This window comes from Sebastes umbrosus, chromosome 8 (genome assembly GCF_015220745.1).
Source record: "Sebastes umbrosus isolate fSebUmb1 chromosome 8, fSebUmb1.pri, whole genome shotgun sequence".
NCBI lineage: Eukaryota > Metazoa > Chordata > Actinopteri > Perciformes > Sebastidae > Sebastes > Sebastes umbrosus.
In genome coordinates this window covers 23,016,465-23,043,806 of record NC_051276.1, presented here as the reverse complement: position 1 = coordinate 23,043,806, position 27,342 = coordinate 23,016,465, and the positions used below count along the sequence as shown (strand labels likewise).

The following is a 27,342-nucleotide window of genomic DNA, read 5'->3' as shown; positions in this document are numbered from 1 at the left end:
TTGCTGTTTGCAGCTATTACATACAATAAGTACATATTCAACACTCTAACAGAACAATTCATCACTTTAGGAGTAATTCTAAAATTGAATGCAATGATTATGAATTTCTTTGTACTGAAAAGAGCATGAAAACTTGTTACACACACTGTATTGTCAAAGTTAACCCTCTATTAATGGCAAATTTATTATTATTTAGCTTCTGATTAAACTGTTTGCAGCATGACATATAGCATGAGATATGTTACTACAGTATATTCAACATTAGCAGTGGAGAAATGATGTGTATCAGTTCGCAGCCACAAAGGCAACAACGCTATGTAAACATAACATGAAAAATAAAGTAGTGCTGTCAAAGTTAACGCGATGATAACGTGTTACCGCAAATTAGTTTTTTAACGCCACTAATTTCTTTAACGCATTCATGCAACTTGCGATCTTTAGGTTGTAGTAGCGGGCTCAGTTTTAAAGCTAGAGTGAAGATACTGGTATCATATGAAACAAGAAAACCTAACAAAACCATTGGTATCAACCATGTCATACTGGCTAAATAATGCTCCAAACGTATGCTACATTTTGTAGAGGAAAAACTGTCATGGCCATTTTCAAAGGGGTCCCTTGACCTCTGACCTCAAGATATGTGAATGAAAATGGGTTCTATGGGTACCCACGAGTCTCCCCTTTACAGACATGCCCACTTTATGATAATCACATGCAGTTTGGGGCAAGTCATAGTCAAGTCAGCACACTGACACACTGACAGCTGTTGTTGCCTGTTGGGCTTGAGATTGCCATGTTATGATTTGAGCATATTTTTTATACTAAACGCAGTACCTGTGAGGGTTTCTGGAGAATATTTGTCATTGTTTTGTGTTGTTAATTTATTTCCAGTAACAAATATAAACATACATTTGCATAAAGCAGCATATTTGCCCACTCTCATGTTGATAAGCGTATTAAATACTTGACAAATCTCCCTTTAAGGTACATTTTGAACAGTTAAAAAATGTGCGATTAATTTGCGATTAATCGTGATTAACTAAGGACAATCATGCGATTATTCGCGATTAAATATTTTAACAGCCCTAAAATAAATTAATTAATAAAAAAAACATCAATTATCCGTGTATGTGGGGTTGAAAACAAGTATTTCCAGATCTAAACCAGCAGCGTTCTTAATGAATCCTAATGATTTTTGGGGTCTAGAGGTTGTAAGGAGAGACACACATGATGGCTCAGTATCTCCTGTTGTCTGGTTCTGATAACTATCAACATTTTTCCACCGAAAACCTACATTCTGTCAGCCACACGCCGAGGTTAACCTCTGCTCATGTCAACATTTTCTCCATCTTGAAATTCGTGCACTAAAAGACATGCCTGCGCGACGCACCGGGACACGACCGTAAACGAGGAAGACGCCGAGCAAATATTCCCACAAGTTGACAAAAGTTGACACAGGCACAGATGTATTTGACAAATTCCCCCGCTTTTGAGCGTGTTTAAATGTGAGCCAGATGGTGGTGAACAGCGAGGCTTGGCGAGATGCCTCATTGTGTGTGCAGGGCTATAGGCGAGGAACACTAGAGCTGATAAGAGCGGAGGCGCAGGCTCTCGGCAGAAAGGCCCCCAAATCCCTCTGTCACTCACCATGATACAGTGATTTAATTCTTTCCAGCACCAGACCCTGCCCACGCATGGAGAGCCATTAATACAGGGTGGCTTTTTTTCGTCCTGTTTCCACTTCCTACTGTATCATAAACCTACGCTTGAATTAGAATGCTGCAAAATCAGCCAGTGAAAAGCTGCAGACGGAGCCATGTTTTAGAAGTTTTTTACTGCCTGGGTTGCATGCGAGATCTCTGAATAATCTCAGATGTTCAGCAAATGATCTGGCGACTAGTTTAAGGACAAATATAGTTTTTTCTTTTAATATTACCAACTAAAACCATTTAGATTCAGCTTAGATCCACTATGGTGGATGTCTAGGTTAGCTACCACTGTGATGGAGCAAAGCATACAGAATACAACACCCAGGTGCCACATGACGATGGCACCACGGTGTTGTTCGCGCTCCCGTGCGAGAGGGTGCAGAGGGCTCACCTGAGTCTGAGTCATCCGGGCTGACCGAGCTGAGTAAGTCCTTCTCCCTCTCGTAGTCGATCTTGCACAGCAGCTGACCCTCCTTCAGGACAAACTCGTCGCCCTTCCTCAGCTGCCGGTCGCACACGCAGCAGCAGAAGCAGTTCAGGTGGTAGACGCACTCCAGGGCGCGCATCACGAACTCCGTGGGGGCGATTTTCTCCAAGCAGCCGCTGCACTTGGTCGCAAACAACCTGTGGAACGAGAGGAAAAAGATGACTGTAGGTGTGCTGATGATGAAGAATATGTTGTTGTTTAAAGACACACTATGTAACGTCTGAAAGAAGAAATAGAGCATCTTGTGTATGAAAAGTTAAATTCAGTCTTCCTTCATCTGATATGACCAGTAGCCATACTTGCCAACCTTGACACATCAAAAATAGGGAGACTTTTGAAATCAAGGCGGAGGTATTTCCCCAGAAAATTTTAGTTTCTTTTTCCTACATTCTGGTGACTTTTAAAGAATGAATTTAGCAAAATAAGTACACTGCAACAGCATTTTTATGTCAAGCCTAAATACTTCTAATTCTCAGGAAAGAATAGAGAATAAGTAGTTTCTCTAGACGCCTACTCTCCATTTCTCTCTCCTTCTCTCACTCACTGAAGGCCCTGTCAGACACAACACGTCAACAGCACCACTGCGCTCTGAAACCTGTCTGAAAACCATTATTTCCAATGGCTTGCGCCGCACCATGACGGCTTTTTTAGGGCTTACACACGCTATATACAGTGCCAGAAACAGGTTGTGATAACGGAAAAGGAAAAAGTAATGGTTTATGGTTTGTCATAAATTGTGAGGAAACCGGGAGAACAGTGACCCCGGGAGGAAACCGGGAGAGAGCAATGAAAAACGTGAGTCTCCCGAGAAAATCGGGATGGGTTGGCAAGTGTGCCAGTAGATTAACGTTGGTAAACTTTAGATAGATAATTCTGTGCAGCTACTGCAACATCAAGACTCTTCTCTTCTTGTGGTACTATTACACTATGTTTAAGCATTTTTTATTACCCTACAATTGCTACTTGAGGATCGCTTTAACCCAACTGAAATTTGTATTTTCCTTTAGTCGAAGTGTTCTCTAAGCACAAACGTGAAGACATTTTCAAAATCGGTCAAACTATTTGGCGAGTTTGTGAGTTTTTCTTATCATACTATATCTAGTCTTTGGGCAAATGATGGGATTACTGTTTTTGCAACAGACTCCATTATATTTTAGGAAAAAATCAGTAGTCCCATATGTCCAAATACTACTAGCATGATAAGAAAATGGTTGTGTCTGGAGCACAATCAAGTATTTGGTATCTATAAACTCAGAACAAGTTGAAAATCAAAGATATGCATTGTACAAAATATTTCATCTGGAAAACATTTAATAAGTGCAAAGTTGGCAATTTTTCCTCATTTTTCAAAAATCCTGATTTTGACGATTAAAGGTTTTATTGATAACATTATTATGTAGACAAATATAAAAAAAAAAAAATACACCCACAGATCCTTTAGAAAGGTGCCAAATAAAAGTATGACTTTTCCTGAAATTGTGAATTAATCATTTAAAAAAATGTTGGCGGGTCCAAAATGAATGTTTTGTTTATCTCGGTGTGACATTTGGTTCCCACTTCTAACAAGGCTTGTGAGCCAATAGTAAAATGACGTTGGTATCACGTGGTGTCTCTGGGTCGTCAGTTAAGTGTGGAAAAAAACAGATAAAGAGCTGAGACTGACGGTAAGTGCCCGACAACAACTTATTGTGAAGTAAATGCAATGGAACGGGGGAGGGAGAATGCGTCTTCTAGTGTCTGAATGTTATCAATAGCACCTTTAATAAAAGTGGGATTTTTCATGTGATATCAAATTTTAAATCTGTACTGAAATTTAATCAGAATTTACACAAAGTATGTTTATCAAATTTAAAGACTTTTGACCAATCAGAAGAAATGTTGTGGCATTTTTCCTTATCATACTTTATGGTCTCAAATGGGTTAAAGTGAGACTACATAACTTTAAATCAAATAAATAACACACTCTTTCTCTGGCTTTATTTTGTCCCGTAGCCTTTCTTGAGTTCCCCATCGAGGTTTTTTTTCTTGACTAAGAGTCCAGGTGGCTCGCTGATCCTGTGGGCAGCCAAGTAGGTGACTCCTTTTGGCAGCAGCTCATCTGTTAAAATTTCTAGGGTGGGCCCGGCCCCTCGTCATTCCAAGCGAGCTCAGTCATGGGCACCCAAACCCCCTCACGAATCTAAAAAAGAGGCTGGATCATGTTCTAGCGCGGTAATCACCAAAACCTGATGATCCCAATCAAGCTTTCCCTGACAATATACACGTTTCTTTCACATCCAAGACCCTCTACACTATATGCATCAGAAATCATGATTTATTGCTGACTACTGGGCCGCCCTCTGGTCTGTTCATATTTCATCTTACTGTCTAATAATCGTGCCTCCACGGCGCAACACTGCCTCTATCACCATTTCCTAGACAACACCTCCATCTTCTTTTATATCCTTTCAGGAAGATGTTTGCATTGTTTTATTGGCGACTGAGAGGCATTTAATTCCTTCTCCGTTGTTCAGAAGAAGCCACATTAAATGGAGCAAGAAGGCAGGGAGTGTGGTTGATCTTGTCCAGCCGTAAAGCTGGATTTATTAGTGGCCTCTTTGTTTGCCCTGGTCTGGAAGACAGCTGGCAACCGCCTATCTATTTGTGGTGAACATCTATTTCATTGTGCAAGGCAAAGAGGGAGGCAGAGAGAGGAGCAATTGACATCATCTGCTGGTTCGGGACAGGGATGAGCGATAGTGATGAATATAATGTGTAAATATGAGCGGAGGGAAACCAAAGGATGGTTTTTGTTATGGTAATGTTGTTATAGGTGCTGATTGAGTACTGATACGGTGTGTGTGTGTTAACACGTGTGTGTGTGTGTGAGCAGCTGTATGCACGCTGGAAACAAGATAGCGTGGTTTTTGTTGTCGTCCGTGCAGCTTTCTAAAATAATTGCTTCACTTCTGCTCATCTGATGAGCATTTATGTTATCTTAATTACATCCCATCAATTGATAGATTATTGTACTAGCTCCTTCCATTATGATCACCACCTGTATCTGGCACAGAAAAACGTTATAGCATCCGATTTTCTTTTTAACCCTCATGCAGCAGCAAAACAACAGAGATATCAGAAGCTGGCACTGGCCAGGTTCATAAAATCCTTTAATCTTTTATTTATTACAATAAGTTAAGAAGATTATTATTCAACTATGGAAAAAAACCTCCAGGATAATCCCTTGAAAAAAGAAATGTTGGCATGTTTCACGGTTCTAGTTTAAGTGACCTGCCAACCTGGATCTGTCTTCTAAACAAACCTCTGAGTTTGGACGTTAAAAAACAAAAAGGCAAAGAACTCGACTCATAAAATAAATCTGAAAATAAAAAAATCGAAAAAAGGACACACTCTTGTGAAGATAAACTGAATATTCAGGGTCTAGTTTTTAGAGGGATTAGTGTGTTACATGCTGGGATCAGGGAAAAGAGGTGATGAATCTGTCAAGACAAGTTCCCAGCTCTAACTCTAATGTTTAGCTAATGATTGCCGGCTTAGGGCTGAGAAAGAGAGCAAAAAAAGTTGAGGAAATGACTTGTTAGCGCGGTTTTGATACGTCCAGGGCTCCGCATTCACCTACGACCGCTCTCTCAAATCTTCCCATCTAGATGAAAACATTCTCATTCAGCCCCTCTCTCCTTTCTTCTTTCTCCTCGCCGCGTCTAATCTTGTAAGCCATTATTTTTCTATTTCCCCTCTCTGTCACTTTGCATTATTTTTGCTGCTGTAATTCCTATTCGTCCCTTCTGGAATCTTCCTGTCCTGCTTTGTCCCCGGGTCTAATCCGGACTTTCTGCCTGTTTTCAGTCCCCGGTCCCCATTCTCAGCGGGGCTCGGATGGAATAGCCACGCATGACGCCCCTTCTATGGCAACCACACCTCCACAGGAAGGCAACGGCGACTTTTCGGATGGGCAGAGAAGGCCTTTGAGAAGCTGGCAGCAGAAGTAAATCCTTCTCTAAGGAACAAGGAGAATTAGCAGGGAGCAGTGGACTAGGGATTTAACCCTACCCCTCTCCTTTGAAAGGCACAGTCGGTCCCACTCCTGCGGCTAGCCACAATCAAACAGAGGAGGAGTGGGGAGGTGGCGGCGGGGAGAGGAGAACACAAACTCCCTGAATGACACAAGCAGTGGATTGTGGAGGAGCCTAATCCCACTTTAATACCTTTCCAAGTTCAGCTGCTAAAGAATGCTCTTTAAAACAACACCACTGTGTGAGCAGTGAAGGTTGACCAGGGGGAGGCACGCCATTCAACCTCCCCGACATTACCTGATTAGTGGTTTGAGCACCAGGGCCAGTGGGCCAGGAGGGGACAGAGGAGAAGATGTAAATGATGATTTTATATATAGAAACGGAGACTTCACAGCTCTCTGTGAAGCTCTACAGGGATATTAAAGATATCAAAGTGCTGTAGGTGTGAGTGGAATCAGACTTAAAGTGATTTAGGTGATCATTTACCTCGTTCTGCTTCTACTTGATCCCACTGACCCATCACGCTAAGACCCACTAAAATCCACTTTCTGGGACGTTCAGCTGCTCTGTAACATGACTCCCGGTGTCGCAAAGCTAGTCCGTGTATAAAAGACACCACAAAAGAAGACCACCAGCATGACAACCCGCGTCCCCCCAGCTCTCGCTTTTTTCCCCTCCTCCCACACCTGAGCGCACAGATCAAGTGATGAGACTCCCCCCGTGTGGATCAATGGCCGCATCTCAAGCAGAGAGAAGTGTCAATATTTACCCAAGTCCTCCCCACGACTGGACTCATAAATGAAAAAAAGAGCCCATCTCAGCACATACCTCCCTCCCAGAGGAATCATTACGTCCCTCTTTTTAATCCTGTGTCCATATACCTGTAATCCCTTGTCTGTCCTTTCTTACGTTATCTACGGCTCGCTCTTCCTCTCCGTGACAGATTATCACACTGTCGAGGCTTGTAACGCTACACGCTGTGTTTTTAGCAAATGTAAAAAAAAAAAAAAAAACACAGACGAGAACAAAAAAAAACGAGCATTATGAAGAAGACATAAGCCAACGGGGACCGGCAGTTATTTTGTCTGATGAACACTTCAGCCCGAGCCAAGTGCAGCTGAGAGACTTCGGCCTCGCCGCTGCTCTTCTTCTTCCCCCCTTTTTTCCAGGCACTTTGGAGAACTATGCACACTCCCTTTGAACAGATTATAGGCAACTTAAAGTGTGACAACATCTTAAGCTCTCACCACATGTTGCCAATGATTTCCCTTCTTCAGACATTACATTTAATGCTTCTGCCGCAGTGATAAGCATCAGGAGGACTGGGCTGGATAAAAGAAACCCAGAAGAATAAGAGAGAAGAAGAAGGGGGTTGGGGGGGGGAGTGTATGGAGCTGCTTATGGCGCTTGATAATCATGCTACATTTAGCAACACGTGCAACAGCCTCACCTACTCCCCTTTTGCTATTGAACAACACACGGAGAAACACCATAACAATTTAGGGGAAGAATAGCTCGGGCTATTATGTCACCGCATCCCTTCAAAGACAGAGGGGATGAGGATTATCCCGGCAGCAGCTGTAAGCTATTACTTTGAAGATGGGCTCTCTCGTGTTTGAGCAGGAAACCTGTGGCCACGCCAATCACGGCCGAGGTGAGAGATGAGGCCTGGGAGGCAGGTCAGGCGATGGTCCTCCGGGCGGGACGAAGGGCGCGTGGAGCAATCGGTCAACCGCGCACGCTAAGGCTGATTTAGCGGCGGATATATTTTCTGGTTTCTTTGCTTTCAAAGCAGATGTGAGTCTTAACAGAATAGTTAGTAGTTTGGGGAAATACGCTCACAGTCTTAATGAGAATAAGATGATAAGATTGACTCCACTGTCATATCGGTGGGGTAAATATATGGCCACTGTCTGCAGCCGGTTAGCTTAGCTTAGCATAAAGACTGAAAACAGGTGTAAAAACATTAAAGCAATATTTTGGGACATTATTTGCTTTCTTGCCGGGAGTTAGATTAGAAGATTGGTACCACTCTCATATCTGTTCAGTCAATATTAAAGGGCCGTTTATTAGCTTAGCTTAGCATAAAGACCGGAAACAGTATGTAAAAAAAACAATAGGTCAACATTTTGAGAAATATGCTTTCTCGCCCGAAGTTAAATATGAAGATTGGTACTACATTCATATCTGTTCAGTAAATATTCAAGGGCAGTCTATTAGCTTAGCTTAGCATAAAGACTGGAAACGTGGAAACCGCTAGCCTGGCTCCGTCCAGAGGGAACAAAACCTGCCTACCAGCACCTCTAAAACTATCTACATAACCAGAAATAGCACGGCACAACCACAACCACAACTATGTCATCTTACGTCTTGCATCGTTTTTGACACTTTGGTTTTTGTACGTATAAACAACGTGACTAAACATGTTCATTAGTGAGCTTTAGAGGTGCTGGAAGGAAGAGCCAGGCTAACTGTTTTCCCCTGTTTCTAGTCTTTACTGTAAGCTGACTCGCTGTATATATTTACAACACAGATATAAAAGTGGTATTGATCTTCTCATCTATTTCACGGCAAGAGAGCGTATTTCTTAAAGTCACAAACTATTGCTTTAACATTTTTCACATACCGCAAAGAAAATTTTAACCAAATTCTAATAAATAGCTAATTTCTCATTCAAATTTTCAGGTGGTATCTTGTTATTTGGAAAGACGACAAACACGTCCGTCTCAAAGAGGCAGCAGAGGTTTCTCCGAAACTGTTGAACAACCACTTCTCCGCTCCTCGTGAGACACGCCTTAGCATGTGAACGTTGGTCCTTTCTAACAGCATCAAGAGCTTCAGCTAAAGAGGAAAACATTTGATGCCCAGATGTTGAAGGCAAACCTTTTCAACTTTGTCTCAACATCATGAAAATTACTTTGTTATGTACGGTCCTGTTGTCCTCTAGAAGCACTAGACGCCGACCGCACTGGTCTAAAAATAGCAACCTGAATTTCGCTAATAATACGAGTGTTTGATTGCTTGCAGAGGGACGGATGATAAAAAGTATAGACTCCAAACGTTTTTTACTTTAACACAATGGGTGTGCATGTGTAAATAAAAGCAGCTGAAGCATATCCTGATTCATTCTTTCTCCACGAGGTTAAAACAAACTTTCGGTCGGGGCGGTGAGTAGCACGGTGCAAAAAAAGAAGTGGGGCCGATAATGCTGTCTCCGTAAATGATCTCAGTAGCTGACCTTGTTTCATGGTATCAGCATTTCTCTTTGGAGCATAGATTCATGGAGAGTAATGAAGCCAAATAAAAAGTGCCATCCTTCTGCTCCCAAGGGCCAGCTCCAGTCAGCTCTAAAAGCTGCTTAATCACCATCCCGTGCTTACTACATTAGCATAATAATGGCCTTTAAATTGAGGCTCTTTGTTTTTTAATTAAACTCCCAGCAGGTAAAAGTAAAACACATTAACGGGAGATGTGTACACCACTAATGGCCCAAAGGTGCCTTCTTCATCACACGGCTCTGGCCACAGGGTTCTGCTTGTTCCCCGCACTGAAGCGCAGGCAACCAGGCTGCCTGCCTGCAAGCTCACAGGGGAGGAATGAGACGAGCTGATTGCACTTGGCATAGCAAAGATAATAGCGGAGACGTGTTCGATGTTAGAGTATGCCTGCGCACCTGCCCTACATCTCGGAGGGAGCACACTTAGTAATAGCTGCTGAGCAGGAAGTATAGTGGATCTGTAAAAAGACACTGGTTACAGTTAGTCTGGAGGAGCGAGGTGCTTCCAGGATCGTCTATCCCCGCACCGTCCCGCTATTGTGAAAATAAATATGGCCACTTTATTTCTATGGCAGCATGAGCTCCTATGTGCTGGAATGTATGCAAGCGGCTCCTCAGACGAGTCCCCGGGCCAGACAGACATATCTGTGCATAACGCTATACCGCACAGCTGCACAAAGAAATCCTAACCCTTAAGTCGTTATTCAAATGATCTCATTCCAGGAGGCCGTGCGTTTCCCAGATTACTCAACACTTGAAACACAGTTTGGAGCGGATGAGGTGCTCATGTGTAGTCTAACTGACTGCACGAGCCTAAAAACACATGTAAATAGTGCACATTTATCTTTAAATTTCGACTAAAGCAAATGGGAGTCGTGCTGCCGTCAATCTATGTGAATAAATATATGTGATACTGCACATACAGTCGTGTTCATACAAAGCTCCAAGAGCGACAGCGGTATGCCGAGAATTGTCTCGCAGCATCGGGCTTCTCCTTCACATGTATCTGCTAATGAGTCACTAGGAAAACAGCGTGGAAATAATCCTCCCCAGCCACACAGGTAGAACAAAGCTCATGGAGTGAAAAGGGACAGTGTATTGGGCAGCAGAGGAGGGCTAAGCACACATCTAAATACAAGAGTAAGCAGGCAGGCACACATGATGCTGTTTGGACAGCTGGTGTTCCTGAGTATGTAAAATGAGCGCAACATCCCATTTAGGCTCAGTTTTTAGAGCTCACAACAAACAATACTCGGAGCATCAGTTAGGGAACTGTAAAGAGGTATTTTTTTTTTTTTGTTCCTGCTTATTTTTTACCTGTTCCCAAAGTGGAGTTGATCCTCAAACAAATAAACGAAAAGACGGTGAATTACAAGGCTGTTATAAAGCGCTCAGCTCTGCCTTTTGTCACCGCAGTAAGTGAAGCAGTTTGTAAGGGCCATCACCGCTGGAGATGTGACATGTTTACAACGCGGCGCCTCTAACAGTAAGACGCCATGAACCCAACTAAAAAAAACTAAAAAAACCCGGACAGCTCCCGTTAAAAGCACCTGTAAAATCATCTGCACCCGTTTTATATCTATATATATATTCTCTAAATCGCCGGGTCTCCGTTTGTCCGTAACCTTCGGAGCCAATCTGCGTGAGGTGGAGCAGAGCCCGCCATTAAGGGCTCGGCCCGCTCACAGAGAGTGATCGCTGCTTCTGAGAGAGCTGGGAGAGCGGAGAGAGTGATGGCTACAATAAGTGTAATGGCTATCACATGTTATAGAGCTATGGCTGACTGTAACTGCCCACAGATTCATCATCTTTAATTTGTGCTTTTTTCTAATGACTTCACTACAAATCAGGATGCATTTTGGGAAATAAAAATAGTGTCCAAATAAAAATAAGTTCTCAAAAAGACTAGATTAAATCATGAAGTGGAAAAAGTAAGTATCGCTAAGATATTTTTTTTTTATTGTAAGAAAATAAATGGACTCATCGCACTAGATTCAGCGCTGGAATGGTTAAAAAACAACATTTGGATTGGAGGGCTTTATAATTACTATTGACCCAGAGGTTCTGGCTCTGAGAAATAAAACAAACAGTAATATGAGGTGTTCTAAAGCACAAGTCTGCAAATATGCAAAGACAGGGTCTGGTGGAGAGCATCACGCTTTGGCTTCTTTTCTCCGCTCCTAATCTGTGGGCCTACACAATATTAAGACGGCTTTGGAGCCACTTGTGACCCAGCTGTGCACTAATGAAAAATTCCACAGCTCTGTGCAGAGGCCATTGGAGCTTGACCCCCTTTCCACCCTGAACCAAGCAATGTCCATCTTGAGGAGTTTACCAGGGCTGAAAGATACTGGATTAATAGGTAGCAAAGGAGAAAGAGAGACAATCTGGGAAAGGCCGGAAAAAAAAGCCCTTGTGTGTTTCTCCCCCTTCTTCTCGTCCTCCAATCTTTAGTATATTGGTGTGAAGTAAAGTGTTTGCCCAGGTTTTAATGGGCAGAGATGATCTGGAGATCATTGTGACGGAGGCTGGTTGGATGAGGGGGCTCTGTTTACTTAACAGAGATTCAGTCTAAGCCCAAAATTAGTTTGGTGGTGGTGGTGGGGGTGAATGTGAGGCAACCAGGAATTAGACGTTGTTCACAAGATCCGGATTCATGCGTTTGTGATCCCGCTGAATCCCTGTCTCTGCGTCTTAACCAAGGCTTGGCTTCGGTAAGGTCTTCATATACAGTAAGCAATTACAGAGTAACGTACACCATGTTAACTACTCAGATAAGTCAATAAGCAGCAGTAGTTTTTATAAGGATGTGTATGTTTTGGTCTGGTGTGTCTTTCATTATCTTCTCCTCTTTTTCTCTTGGCATTTATTTATTTATCTGCATTAAAACTTAATTTAAAGACTCGTCTCCTTTAACATTCAGCCACACAGATACATAGTGATGCAGATAACATCTAGGAAAATAGACAGGAACTATAATTAAAATGGTGCAAAATAAAAAGAAGAGGAAATATGATCTTTTTCATGATAGATGGAGATCACAATATCACAGGGAAATAGTGAGCAAAAGTTTAAAATTAGACATTAAATCAGACGATGGAAAGACTGCGGTAGGATGCATCAATTAAGCAGGATCGATACCAAGCATTTCACCCAGGGCGACCTCCACCGCCACCTTAAATTCTCATCAAAACCACTGATAATAATCTGCGTCTATAGGAGCATCTAAATCATCAATGCCACATACTTTAAAAGGATGAGTCCATCTTTGATATCCTTGAGGGAATAGATGACAAAGCTAAATAAGGGGTGGGAGGGGTGGGTATGTGAGAGAAAATGAAAAAAGGGGAAAGCAAATGAAAAATAAACATTGTTATTGAAAGACAGGATGCTTTAAGACCCGGGGGCCAGGGATTAACATTCAGATTAGCATTCAAATAATATATTTGAATTTCTGATCAGCAATCCTCTTCAAAGAGCTAAAGCCCGAGATTAGCAGGTGTTATGCTAAGAAGCCGTGTTTTTTTGTCGGGAACGTAGCTACACTAGCCAAACAAATATGTCTTTGAGTGCGAGGGGGCTGGCATGGATGTATGGCTGTAACCATGGCGACGGGCTGGTAGTTAGGAGCCGCGGAGAGGGGTGCGGCGTTGGAATGTGTCAAACAGACAGAGGGGCGCACACACACCGCAGAGCAAACCAAAAACCTGCTGTTTCACTAAAGACCAGCAGCTACATTATTGAGACCACCTACAAATTCCAGGATCTCTGGGTCGACAGGGAACGAAAAGGTCATTTTGCATCATCATTATTATTTTTTTTAATACATTCTTTCCAAAATGGGTTTGATTTAAGAGTGTCTGGCTGAGGGAGGCAAACATAAAAGTGATGAATTTATATTAGAAGAATGAAAAAATTATGTAAAGCTTTACTAAGGAATCCCATTGTGTTCAACGAAATGCTCATTTTATCCACCACGGGTCACTCAGTCACTTCTGACCCAATGAAACTAAAGCAGAGAGGTTTTAAAATACAGCGAGCAACTTGCAAACAATCTATTAGTAAACATGCGGTAAACCGAGGGCGGGGCGATATGGCCATAATCTTCTTTCACGATATAGGTAATTTCATATCTCGATAACGATAAATATATCACCATATTGCATGTTTTCTGGTAATTCAATAAATAAATAGTCTATTTGAAATAACCACATGGTGAAGCCTATTTTCATATACTACTCCTGTGTGAATTAAATACTTGGTAAAATGAAAAGTACTGAGTATTTTCTCATTTTAAGAACTTAACAAACAAACTTTTTAAGGGAAATTATAGAGAAAAAAATAAATAAATATAGGCCGAACCTATATCGCGATAGAAACGATATAAAAAAATATATACAATATATATATCATCATATTGCCCAGCCCTAGTAAACACATTGTTGAAAGTAATCCAATTAAATTCACTGCAGTTTACTTGATATTCTCTTTTATGTATTATGTATCAAGGGAGCTGTTAAGAGTTAATCTGCAGTGATATTTATTTCTGATAAAATTAGATGCTGATTTCTGCTACTTGGAGGAATATTATTAAATTTTTGCACAAATATGGTTTCCATTACTATATTCACACACTCATACATGCAAAACCAATCATTTTTGAGAAATTGTTGAGAAAATTGTGTTGTGCTACCCATAGCGTTGACTATAAATTACATAACTAAGGAGCATAAGTAAATACATTATGTGCTTAAGTAAAAATTGGATATACTTGTACTAGCTACTTTACAGATTAAGACTTTAAATTTATTTAAACGGTTTATAAAATTAGCTCCACCATGATCAAGTACAGTAAAATGTTACTAATAATACAATAATACTATTAATAATGCTATAACATCCAGGGGCTATATTTTTGAATTATGAGTACATGGTATCACGATATTACACTGTTATAATTATTATCATTATTATTATTATTATTATTATTATTATTATTATTATTATTATAGTAGTAGTAGTAGTAGTATTTACAATGACCCTTAAAGGAATGAAAACAGAATTAAAATAAACCTGATAAAAATAGCATGTAACCAATGTAAGCATGTTATTTTACATGTTAGCAGCTATATAGCATGTAATTAACTACTAAATGAAAAATAACATAAGCTTTGAGCTTCTGAAATAATGTCCTATGATTATTATCATATACTGTAGGTGCATGACAGCGCAGCCAAACTGGTCCTGTCTGTATCTTTAACTCACACACTCACTTGTGTCAGTTTTTTTCAATACCGTAGATCTGCAAATGTACACGGTATAACTGTCAACTTTCATATCACGGTATACCTTGACACCGGTATACCGTTACAACCCTAGGAGGACCTTTACTAGTAATGGAGTATTTAGATGTTGCACTTGCTACTTTATTAGTACTGGCCAAGGCAGACATGTTGATAAAAGTATTAGGGCTGCAACTACCGATTATTTTCATTGTCGATTAATGTGTTGATTATTTTCTCGAATAATCGATCACTCGTTTTGTCTATCAAATGTCAGAAAATGGTGGTGTAAAATGTCAATCGAAGTTTCCCAAAGCCCAAGATGACGTCCTCAAATGTCTTGTTTTGTCCACAACTCAAAGATATACAGCTAACTGTCATAGAGGAGTAAAGAAACCAGAAAATATTCACATTTAAGAAGCTCTAATCAGAGAATTTAGACTTTTTTTCCCTTAAAAAAATACTAAAAACCGATTAATCGATTATCAAAATAGTTGGCGATTAATTTAATAGTTGACAACTAATCGATTTATCGGTTAATTCTGGTAATCCAGCAGAATCGTCTGCTTTCTACATGTATATTCTGTTGATACTCTGTTGAAATGTTTTGTTATTGGTATGGTTATGCATACTCACAGACTCAATAGGCGAATCATTGCTGTACTGTATCTGAAAATATGTTTTGTTTTACTCTTATCTTAAAAAACAACAACACCTGCAGCCCATAACGTTTGTTATCTACGATATACATTCCACACAAGGTACGAAAAGAACAATAAATGAATTGTCTGGACTTGCTGCAACCTGCATTGTGTATGAGCGTGTTTGTGTGTTTAGTCTTGAAAGGGAAATTCTCTCTCCATCGTTGCAAGCTAATGTTACTGTGAAACTATTTTGTTCATGTCTTAAAGTATTCAAGCATGTATTTCGCCCCAGGAGGTCTGGCAAAGGACTCGTCTGATGTCCTTTCTCTCTATTTTCCTCAGTCTTTCCCACACGCCCTCGCACACTGAAGCATTTCTCTGTCATGTGTTTGGCGGAGTGTGAAAATCTCATCTCTCCAGCTGGAAGAGAACAGGTTCGGCAAAATTCCCTTTTCTCCACGTGGAGCCTTTAAGGCACAGGGTGGAATGGCGAAGCATGGCGTGGCACGTCTGGTCTCTCCGCTAACCCAACCGACGGCGGATCTGCATGGCCCCGCGGCGCTTACCTCGAGTCAACTCAGCGGGCTTGCCGCGGCCCTTTAAGTGACTGTGTTATGACCCCTAACAGAGAGCTGGCAGGGTTTGTTTTCCCTGTAGCTCGTGACTCAATAAATTTACATCGCGGTGACGCCCACAGAGATACAGGTGCCTCCGCTCAGATGATTCATACATGGTTAAACAGCCTGATATGAATCCTCAAGAGAGGGTGATGCGGCAGCAGCTGTAGTTATGCATATTTGGCTGCGAACAAGGCCAATCTCGCCGGTGCCCCTGCCACTCATTGTACACATGATCTGGGCCGACATGGATGCTTTTTTGTCTTCAGACGCCATGACAATGTCTCCCGCCGTGGTGACACCCGTGGTCGGCCCACTCAGCGAGGGAGAAAGGTTTGTATTCACCCACCAATTTTACACTCTCTTTAGGTTCCAGGAGTGTCTTTGTGTGCCGGGGAGCAGCCCCATTCTCTGTGGCCGTCTGAAAAAAGCAGCTGTTTCTATAATGCTGTGGCAGCACTTTATGTTGCAGAATGATAAATGAAGGGGAAGAGGCAGAGCTGAGGTGCAGCTGAAGAGCGCACACACGCAGAAACAATGGCAGAGGAGGGTCTGTGCACTACATGGATGTGCTCTCTACGCCTCTCTCTTTCAGCTTTTCTGTTGCTCACACACACACACACACACACACTCTGCAGGTTAGACTCCCGGAGCTCACCCATAGCCAGAGGTTATGAGAGCGTGTTGAAGCTGGTGGTGGTGGTGGAGGGGCTAACAGATTTGACACGTCCCACCAGTCCCAGTGCAGACCCGGGGGAGCGAGAGGTTGCGGTCGCTGTCCCACGGGGACCTGTCGCTCCTCTGTCCTCGGGGCAGTCATCTTCCTCTCCACCACCAACCTAATGACAGAGCCCCGAGGCCTCATCACTCCACCCCCCACCCACCAGCCTCCACCAGCTCCTCTCTCTGCCCCGTTGTCCTACCCAGGTGCCTGTCAGAGGGGTGTCTGCTCCGCGACTGGTGTAGCCGTCCACATAAAAGCCGCCCCCCCCCTCCCACCGTTCCTCCTCCCCATGGCCCCGGGCTCAGCCTTTCATTTTGAAGTGGCGCAGGCCAGCTCCGCACCAGCCTGGGCCCTCGGCCTGCAGCCTGCTCCATTGTTTAGCCTCGGAGAAAGACTATTATTTCAACTCAATTTACTGTGAGTAAACACTGAGTGATAAGGCCCCCTGTCCTATCCCTCACACACACACACACATACACACACACGCCTCTCTGATCCCTCCCTCCCTGACCGTGGGCTGTAATATACACTGCCAACAAATCACTGCTCTCAGCCCATTGCCATCACCGGCTTTAGAGTGGAGCTTACTAATTCACTTTCCAACACAGATCAGCAGACAGGCCTCATGTGTTTCAGAATATGGCTCCGCCACCGCGCGGCATTTAAAGGGGCTTGTGGCCCTATGGTGGACTGTTATAAATTTTAAGCAGCAGCGTTCTCACATCTTTACCGGACCATTCACATGCTAAACCTGCGCTAATCAGACACAAATATGCAAACTGTGAAACACAGTTTATTAAAACACAGGATTTTAATCACTTTCAGCATCAGCGATATCAAAGACGAGCCATATGACGAATGTCACGCACGATGGTAGCTTTTTGTGTTTGCTAGACAATGGACGCAGAGTGACTCACAGCTGCAGGAATGAGACATTGTGGCCAAGTGTCTAGTTAACGCTATTACATGCAGCCAAAGCAGCAACTTTAGAGGTGATTTTTCCACCTCTTTTGCTTTAAAAAGACGCCTATTTGTTCTGTTTTTCATTGTTTCACCACAGAGAAGCCCTCGATCCCTCTCCTGTGTGAGGACCCGTGCTATGTCTTAATTATACAGAATTATCAGCCGGCTTTAAATAGCAGTCGTTTGCACTGTCTCCGCCTTACGTGGCTAACACAATTATTGGGAGCCTACTTTATCTTAGGCAGAAAGAGGCTGACACAGTAGCACAAACTAATGTGATAAAAGCTTAGCATATCGCGGCTTGATTCGAGCGTTTTAAAGGTAAGTGTTTATGACAAGGTAATAATGCCTCATGCAAAAGGCTGGCCCGTAAATTGGTTAGTTAAGGCGTGATGGATGAGGGGGAGCCTAACCTTATTTCCAATAGAGCCTCTTGATTTCTAGAGCTGTGGATAATGAATTTGATTTAATTACACCATCCCTCATCTAATTAAGAGTGGGAGAAATCTGACCCTGTGTGTAGTCTTAAAACGGGCGCCGCTTTCAACCATATGGACGTATCGGAGCAACCGCGAATTCAGCGTTTTTGGAAAAGAAAGGGGCGCTTTGTTGAAGAGTAGCCGCAATTGCTCTTCATCCAACCCATCCTTCATGAAATAAGTAACGAAAACTTAATCAATTAAAAATATGATTATTGCGTGAAATAAAAACAAACTACCAGCCAATTAAGAATGGAGTTGAGAAGATGGTACTAGGGATTAGGCAACAGCTATAAAGGTCCAATTAAAGTAGTGATTCATCATCAGATTATTAATGAAGCTTGTGAGGGTCCTCTGCAGTATTGGTAATGGGCTGCTTGGCCTATCTCCCCCTAAACCCTCTGGGTAGACCTGCTCCTTACACTGCCAAGGTAATCTCTTTAAAGGCCAAGGAGATCCGGCCCACCAGGCCCCCAAAGGCACCCTTGAGTTGCTCCCACCGCCTGCTGTACTCTGCGCTTCACCTCGCAGGCTTGACAACTCTCATTATGGCTCCAACTTTTCTAGGCTTCACCTTGGAGAGAGGGAAAAAAAACTCTCTCAACTTGATCATTCTGACAGCCCCGGGTGTTGTATTTGTCATCCTCCGACTAACTGGACGTGCTCGCGAGCGCCGGGGATCTGAGGAGGAATGATGTAAAAGTCTGCCTTGTCCAGAGCCAGATATCCGAAAGCCGGTTCTGATTTGCTTCCGGCTCTGATGATGTGGAAGGATAATATCTCTCTCTCTAAAATATCTCAGATCCGCCGTTATTACTGTGTAGGCTACAATACTTATCATTGACAGTCCATCTCCTGGTGCCCCTTGTAAGCTGAAGAACCAACCCCATAGATGCTTAGGTAGCCAACAACACCACAGATCCAATTACCTGTAATACACACTTCAGTTTATCTCACTCCCAGTCATTATCTAAATTGCCGACATATTATTAGGGTACCTGCTTGAGAAGAAGTGTGTGTGTTTCTCTTTGTCTCCTAATAGGGCCCAAAGGGAGTGTTGTTTTGTATGTAACCCTCAGTGGGCTGCAAAGGAATGGGGCTTTATAACCGTTTTCCCAAACAAAAGGCATGCGGGAAGCACAGAACGCTTCACCATTATGCACCAAACACAAACGTATCTGTCATGCCACGGTGAGTGGTGGAATCAGGAGATTAATTATGTGATTGTGGAGAAAAGGAGCCCGGGCCCTCAGTCGGAGTGGTCCCTCATTACATTACCTCGGCCTCCAGAGGAGCCCAATTGACTTCGGAGGCATGCAGCTCCTCCACGGACGACCTACACTGATTGAGAAGTGCGACGACTATTAACAGTTGATTGTGCGTGGCCTCAGTAGTGCTACTCGTGTAATTCCAGCAGGTGAAAATCAAACCACTGAGGTTAAAAGCCTCCTTTTGTGGTGATTTGGGAGTCGGTTTCACATTCAGGTTGATGGAATGCTTTGGATTTAATTGACACTTCGTATCCACTACAACCACTCAGCATTTAAGGTTCTCCTTCTTGACTCTGAGATTTTGTTTTCCAGTGAAATCCAGAGTCTAAGCGAGCTCAGAAAAAAAAGCAAATTCCTTAAAAACCATGGATAATCCTGGTGCATTTTATTTCAAATGAAACTGCTTTTAAAAGCAGCAGAGTGCATTGCGTTTGACCGCCAACATTCCTTTTAAGATCATAGATATTAAGAAAAAATAATACTCTTTAAGAAGAGAGAACCTCAAACTGCTTGACTGTTTAGCCATTGCATCTAGAGTTTGTGGAAAGACCCTCCTAGATTTCCTTAACAGTCACTATGCTTTGTTTGATGCTGGCACTTATTTAATGAGCAGACCAGCTCTGAGACTGTCACGAGCCCACAAAGGGGGGAACTGAAGGCCAATCGCGCCTCGCGTCATTCAAATCATGTCCACGCAAGTGAGATGTACTCTTGACACTGGCCGCTCCTCGGAGAGCCATATATGCAATTGCGGAAGAGCTGCGGCTAGAAAATGTCTCATCCATAGGGACGCGCTCACAAGCAATAACGCGCCAAATGAGAGACAGACAGCTAGATTGAATAGAGAGACAGCTAGACAGGCAGAGATCAAGTCCAATCCCGCTCCCGTCATCTGGCTGTATACGTTCACAGGTCAGGCTTAGATAATCTAATTCCTGGGCTTTCCCACAAAAAGCCAAGTGCCACTCAGGAGAAGTGGCAGGGAGAGAAAGAGAGAGAGAGAGAGAGGGGTTTGGGAAGTGGATGTGGAGAGGGTAGTGGTGGCGGCGGTGGTGGTGGTGGGCTTGAATAATTATGAATCAGGGAGCTTAACCTTCTGGGGAGTTAATTTGAAGAGCACTGGGGATAGGGGAGTGAGACTCTTTATTTCCCTGGGGTGCCCCTAATGCCATTGTGAGGGAATGGAGAGATCAGGACACGCAGCAATATCGTGTCTGTTAGCCGCCATATGACGAGCTGACCCCCGGAGCCGCGCTTCACAATCACACCTGCCGTCATCAGGGCTAATTTGTTAAACATATCAATAGCGCTCTGCTGGCCTTTTCTCCGCCACACCGGACCATTGATTCAGCCGCCGCGCTGAGTGACAACACCCGTCCCCCCCCCCACCCCCTTGACTTCACCCCCTTCATCCTCTCCACCAACAGACACATCACTAGCGATCTCTGGGCTTTTCTTTTTTTTTTTATGTGTAAGAGAAAAAAGTTGGATGCTAATCAAAGTACAATAAATCAATTTAATATCTGTTGGCTCTCTTGCAACAATTTCATGCCAATCTGCAAATATATTAGACCTACTAAAAGCCTATTTACATCTATATATTTTTTGCCAGCCCACATGCACAGGAAGCAGACACAAACTAAAGGACGAGGGGGAAGACAAAGAGAGGATAGAGACACAGACCGAGGGTTAGATAAATCACAGCATGCAAAGAAATGATACTTTGCAGCCCTTGGCTCTCTGCGAGGGCCGCGAGCTGGAATTCTTTTATTTGGAGGCGGGGGCCCTCTGTCCCAGGCTCTCACCGGGAGAGTCTCCTGTCATGTTTGCAAGCATGGAGGCTGAGAGATTGGCTGGCTAGCTAGCTGCTGGCTGGCTGGCTGGCAGAAAGAGCCCGTTGTGTGGCAGCAGCAGCGGCAGCAGCAGCAGCAGCAGCAGCCTGTGGCAGCACAGACCTCGACATCTGGATCCAGTTTGCTGGGAGCACACTCAGACAGGCCCGACTCTGCCAAGGGGAATCTCAACCCTTTGATTCCTACTCCCATGGCCCGCTCTAATTGTCATCCCTCATTATTTAGTCAAAGGTGGAGGGATGAATCATAAACTATTACAGAGAAATGACATTTCCTGCTCCGAGAGGAATCCTCCTCGGCCTCGCTCCCCCTCTCGTCTCAGCTGATAAGGACGATGAATTTCATACCCAAGCTGGAGTGCAAACATCTCTCATCCCTGCTCATCATATCGTTAAGGTTTGGCCGAGAGTTCTTCTGAAACCACAAGTAATGCAAGAGGCGAAAGTTGTCGCTGATTTGACGACAGTCCGTCAATTAGAGAGGGGATCTTTGCTGTCAGGAAAAGATCTTTACAAAATAAAAGCTTTTGTTTAAACCGGGCCTGAGCGGTAGCAATTGCAGGGATTACTTCAAATAAAAGCAATGTGTTTTCTGTTGTAAAGTACACATGGCAACACTGCAGAGAGCTTCATAAAGATGTTTTTACGAGTGAATCATCAGAAATGGTAATAGCCTGCATTACGACGCTCGTAATTCATAGATAATAGAGTCAGAATTACAGCAGGGTTTATGTACGGAGATGCTGTAAATAAGTTATGTTATCTTATAGAGGGCATCTCAAATTTAACCCATACTGCAACTTTTAGAATATCAGTTCAATCATCTCATTGAAATCTGCCTCAACAAATAAATCATTATCTTTCTCATCATGTAAATTCCAAGAACTTATTTGTGCATCACTTGGAAAAGCACCAAAGTAATTAGTTGATTGATAGAAGAAAAGAAGATGTATAATTAGATTCAATAAAAAAATGATGAATGCGATTTCGCAAGCACACAAAAATGTAATTTGTGGTCGCTCTCATCTCAGCAACAGACAAGTGGAGCTGATAATCCGGCCCGTAATTACAGGTATGTGTCTGAGCACAGCGCCGGGGCCATATGAGATCAGGTTTTGTTGATCTATAGTAGATCACAGAGGCAGAGCTATACGCTTGCCTCTGCTTTAGATATGTTTCTCTGTTTGTTTTGGAAACTCAGCGATGCGAGAGTATGTCCCGTGCTCGCGGGCGTTTGAACGCGAGATGTGCCCTGTTCTTTAACCCTGAAGTGGAATGTGTGTGGCGTGTTTTCTTTCATGACACATGACGGCATCTGTCTGTCAGTCAGTCATTCAGCGGCAAAACTGTAGTGACGACAAACCGTTCAATCCTTTTGGAGATAATTTCATTTTAATCTGAAAGGAAGAGGAAGTTGTGGGATTAAAATAAAACTCCCCTCTATCAATGCTTCCTCAACCAAGACCAAGCTACAGCGTCATGTACTACTGACTGTACGTTTACTGGAAGGAAGAAGATGTGTATCAGCGCCTTCTCTCTCACACCTTCTTTTCTTAAAGTGGCCATCATTCTCTCACCACCGGCTAGATGAGCCATTTCTCCTACTGAACGCTAAGCCTACCATCAGATTAAGCAGTCTCTGATTTCAGTGCTAATTGTGCACGTCCACTTAAGAAACTGACAGCTTTGGCGAATGAGGAGGCTCGCAGGCCTCCGCGGCACGACACTCATCCATCACAGCCTAACCGATTGCATCCCTCTGAAGGCTCAACACGCTAACACCATTAGCTCTACTGCTGGGCATCTAACTAGCACATCACTCACACGGCTACATGCTAACAGCATTACGGCTAATGCTGCCCCTCTAACTAACACATCCGTCATAGGGCGGGAAATCCTACGGCTCTACAGGAACACGTGGAGCCACACTGTCTCTCTCGGAGACCCGCATTATTTCGCCCTTTTGTTGCTCTGCCGCTAATACGCTCATTTGTCTCTGAAGACGCCGAAATGCCACTGAAAGAAGGTTGTTTTTATTCGGTTTTCACCCTGCCCACAACAGATTCTGGGGCGTATGGGTTGAAATACGCATGCCTCTGTGAAGGGAGCCATTCAAATCAGATTATGATTTCATATTTCACAAAAGACAGCGCACCACTAGGATGATTTTTAATTAGAACCAGAATCAGTAAAAAGAACGGGGCACGGAGACAATAAAATGAGGAATGCATTCATCCATGCGATGATTCTCGGGCTTTATTTAAGATCTGTGCCAATGTGCTAACAGCATTAATGAAGTTATAAAGAATTATGAGGGGAAATCAAATTTGCCTCGCCACTTGAGCGCCACTAAAATGCCAAACAATAAACTACCAGATTGCAAATTAGATCAGTAAAAATATCAAACACATTGCGGTGCAGGAAAATCCATAATTGCATTTAGTGCCTGGGCCTCTCCTGGGGGAAGAGACACTAAAGATCATCAGCAGGCTACACGGGAGCCGCTATTGACAGAGCGGTAAAAATCGACAGGCTAACTAAATAAACACTCCAGGCTCCATTAAATATTCAACGGCTGAGATTTGACAGTCTAGCGTGCCTGCCTCTCCCCATCGCCTCCATTGGCTTCTCACTGCAGCACATCTTCTCTCTGTCTCCCCTCCTCCTGCACTCCCCCCCTCCTCTCCGCCTCCTCTACTCTTCCCCCTCCTCTTTCCCCTGTGACTCCTGACAGCAATAAATGATGCGGTGCCTGAGGGCGCTGCTCCAGTGGGAGACCTGGAAGGATAGAGCAGGAGAGCAAAAGAAATAAAGGGGAGACAGCCTATGACCAATGGCCATTAACCAAGGACTGAGACAGGGCCCTATGACATCCGCTGACACCCCACCCCCTCAACACACTCTCATTCTCTCCGGCAGACTCACACACGTGCACATGCACTGTTACAAACCTGATACACCACAGCCTCTCCATTTTGTTGTTTATGTTCCAATACCACAAAGACAGCTGAGCCACAAAGCTCTGTATACATAGAACAGTAGAAAGGTGGTTTCCTCTTTCATTCTGCCAACTTAATCACAATCAAACAGTTTATCCCGTGTGTTTGAAACAAAACTGGCACCTAGAAGGTGGTGAAAAACCCCTGCGCTCACACGCCACACTCCTCATATGCATTCATCTGCCGTGGCGAGCCGAGCCGAGGTTATGCAAATGAGAGATGACAGTGTTATTGTGCGAGGAATATCAATGGAGTAATTACTGTTCCATGTCGGGCTATTGGCCCTCCGCTGCCGCGCCCAGCCAGCTCGCTTCATTTCTCAGCCGCCCTCTCGGGGGAGAGATGAGCGGCGTGCTCTGGAGAGCAGAGCTAATAATGGCAGCACGGATACAGGCAGGGCTTAGACGAGCCCCGGGGTCCTGAGCCGCAGACTGCTAAACGTTGCAGGGGTCTCGGGAGAGCCCCCCAGCAAAGATGAAATGATTAAAAAACCACCCAACCTGACTGACAAGCTGACCGGCCACCTATAACTCTTCGTGCAGCGGGTCAAACCACCAGTGCTCGCCTCAATCATAACAGCGGGTGACCTTTTTTGGACATTAGCTGGCTGCCTGACAATGATTCTTAGTAGAGTTTTAGAGAAGAAGAAGAAGAAAAAAAAGAAAGCAATATTGGCGGATGAGAGGAAACGTTCCAGTTAGCTAACCAGCAGAAATGTGCTACATACACACTGACACACCAAAGTTTTAAAAATAAATCAAATGGATTAAAGGGATTTGTAAATCAAAAAGGTGATAGATAGGTAAATACAAAGTGATCCTGTAAGTACTTTGCTTCACTGACACTCTAAGATCATAATGATCTGGTCTGGCTTCTTTTTAGTGTCTTGGCAGCCATCCAATGAGCAAACTCCTCTGGCATGTATGCGTCATCAAATTTAAAGCTCAAATTTGTTGGGGTGTTAGCGCTCCGATCAACGTGCGAAAGCGCCGGCTGCCTGTAACGTGTCAACTTTATCATCTTTTAACATGTAAGGGATTGTCTAATAAATAAAGATGCTGAGAGGGCACAAGTTCATCTGATGGGAGAAGGCAATGCAGAGAGAAACACTACAAAGAGTGACGGCTGGTACAGGCCCCGGAGCTGTGAATTAACATACCAAGCAGGAGGAATGTTTCTCCCACACACCTTAGTGAGGCAGAAATATAATCACTTTCCTTTTCTGGACAAAAAAAACAAAAAAACAAAATCTCCAATTCCTTAATTGTGTATTTGTTCATAATTCACTTGAAGAAAATACAGTTTTAGACATGAGCACTGAATTCCATTTGCATTCAGCGCAACTGAAGATACTAAATGGTCAGATTTCACTTTATATAACTAATATAGCGTTTAGGGACTGTACAAAAATTATTAGATGGGGCAGGGTTGTGCTTTTTTTTCTTTTTGCTGAAGGGATTGCAGTCGGACTTTTTTGGAAAGTCTTATTAATCTTTTCTCACCCAAGATTAATATTTCGTTATTACTTCCCATTAACATAATTAGAGTTAAATGTTAAGGATATGGCTCTCCATCTTAAATTCTTTATGCTTTTAGTTATAATCGAGTCCAATACTATTTCAAGATATTACAGGGACAGTATTGCTATTTTAAGTCAAGGGGAGGGTCTAAATAAAATATTAATAACACCTATCTTGGTTATAGAGTGCTGCAGGACTGAGTCCTAAAACCCGGAAATGAGTTAGCATTTTAGCACTTCTGGTTCCCTCGAACAAAATGTGTAAGTATCATAAATGTGTGTTCGCCACAAAGCTTATTTTCTGCAATAATCCAAAACACAATGGAAAAATAATATTGGCTTTTTGTCGAGGAAACCAGTGCGATGCTAACTTCCTGGTTGGCCTACAAAAATGCATCATCTCTGTAGCACTCTATTTAAAGTAGGGCTGTCAAAGTTAACGCGACAATAACGTGTTAACGCAAATTTGTTTTAACGCCACTAATTTCTTTAACGCATTAATGCAATCAATCTTCTGGAGGTTGTAGCTAGAGTGGCGTCATATGAAACTAGAAAACCTGAGGAATCCATTGGTACCAACCATCATACTAGCTCGTCGCGAAGGAGGTTAAATAACGCTCCAAACTTATGCTGAATTTTGGCGAGGAAAAACTGTCAGGGCCATTTTCAAAGGGGTCCCTTGACCTCCCACCTTTGAGCATATTTTTTTATGCTAAATGCAGTACCTTTCTGGACAATTTTGTCATTGTTTTGCATTGTTGATTGATTTCCAATAATAAATATATACATACATCAGCATTTTGATAAGAGTATTAAATACTTGACAGATCTCCCTTTAAGGTAAATTTTAGAACAGATAAAAAAATGTGATTAATTTGCAATTTGCGACAGCCCTAATTTAAAGCAGAGTGAAACATAAGGTTCAACCTTCTTCCCCACAACAATAATTTTCATACAGTCCCTTATTGCTTTAGTGCTTCTATACACAAAGTACTGATGCTTTAACCTTAACACCAGATAAAATCTTATAATCCCACGAAATACAACTGTCTGCACCTTCTAATATCTGTGTCACGATCTGGGGCGTTGCGCTTACAAGACAGGGGCCGGATGAAAAAGGAGTTTCATGCGTTGCACTTGTACCTTCACACCATTCATTTCCAGGTCAGGTGCACCTCTCGCAGTGTCCAGACACCTCATACATCTTTCCAGGCAAGGACAGGCTTATCTCCATACTTATCTCCCGAGTAATAATTCCCACTTAAAGCATGTAGCCTCGAGCAAATGACTGGACAGGACGGGCCCGGGTGGTACACCACTCCCACTCCTGCAGGACTCCTACAGGCTACGCTGGAGAAAAAAAAACATGTCTTACCACTTTGGCACGTGCTCATAAAGCAGCCAAACTCCTAAAACCTGATTTGAATGTGAACACAAAACACAAAACAATATGGTTTAACTTCCCTAAGGTCTAAAAAGTGAAATTTATTCATTAACTTTGCCCCTCGG

The 27,342-nt window shown here is 43.1% G+C and overlaps 1 protein-coding gene across 5 annotated transcripts in view; it reads right to left on the bottom strand.

Annotated features, from left to right (window-relative positions):
• lmx1bb (LIM homeobox transcription factor 1, beta b) overlaps positions 1-27,342 on the bottom strand; it is a 64,458-nt gene that overhangs the window by 5,686 nt on the left and 31,430 nt on the right. For all 5 annotated transcript variants that reach the window (XM_037778051.1, XM_037778052.1, XM_037778049.1 and 2 more), the window contains one exon: positions 2,098-2,330. In XM_037778051.1, the coding sequence (XP_037633979.1) occupies positions 2,098-2,330 (233 nt within the window). The remainder of the gene's footprint in view (positions 1-2,097; positions 2,331-27,342) is intronic.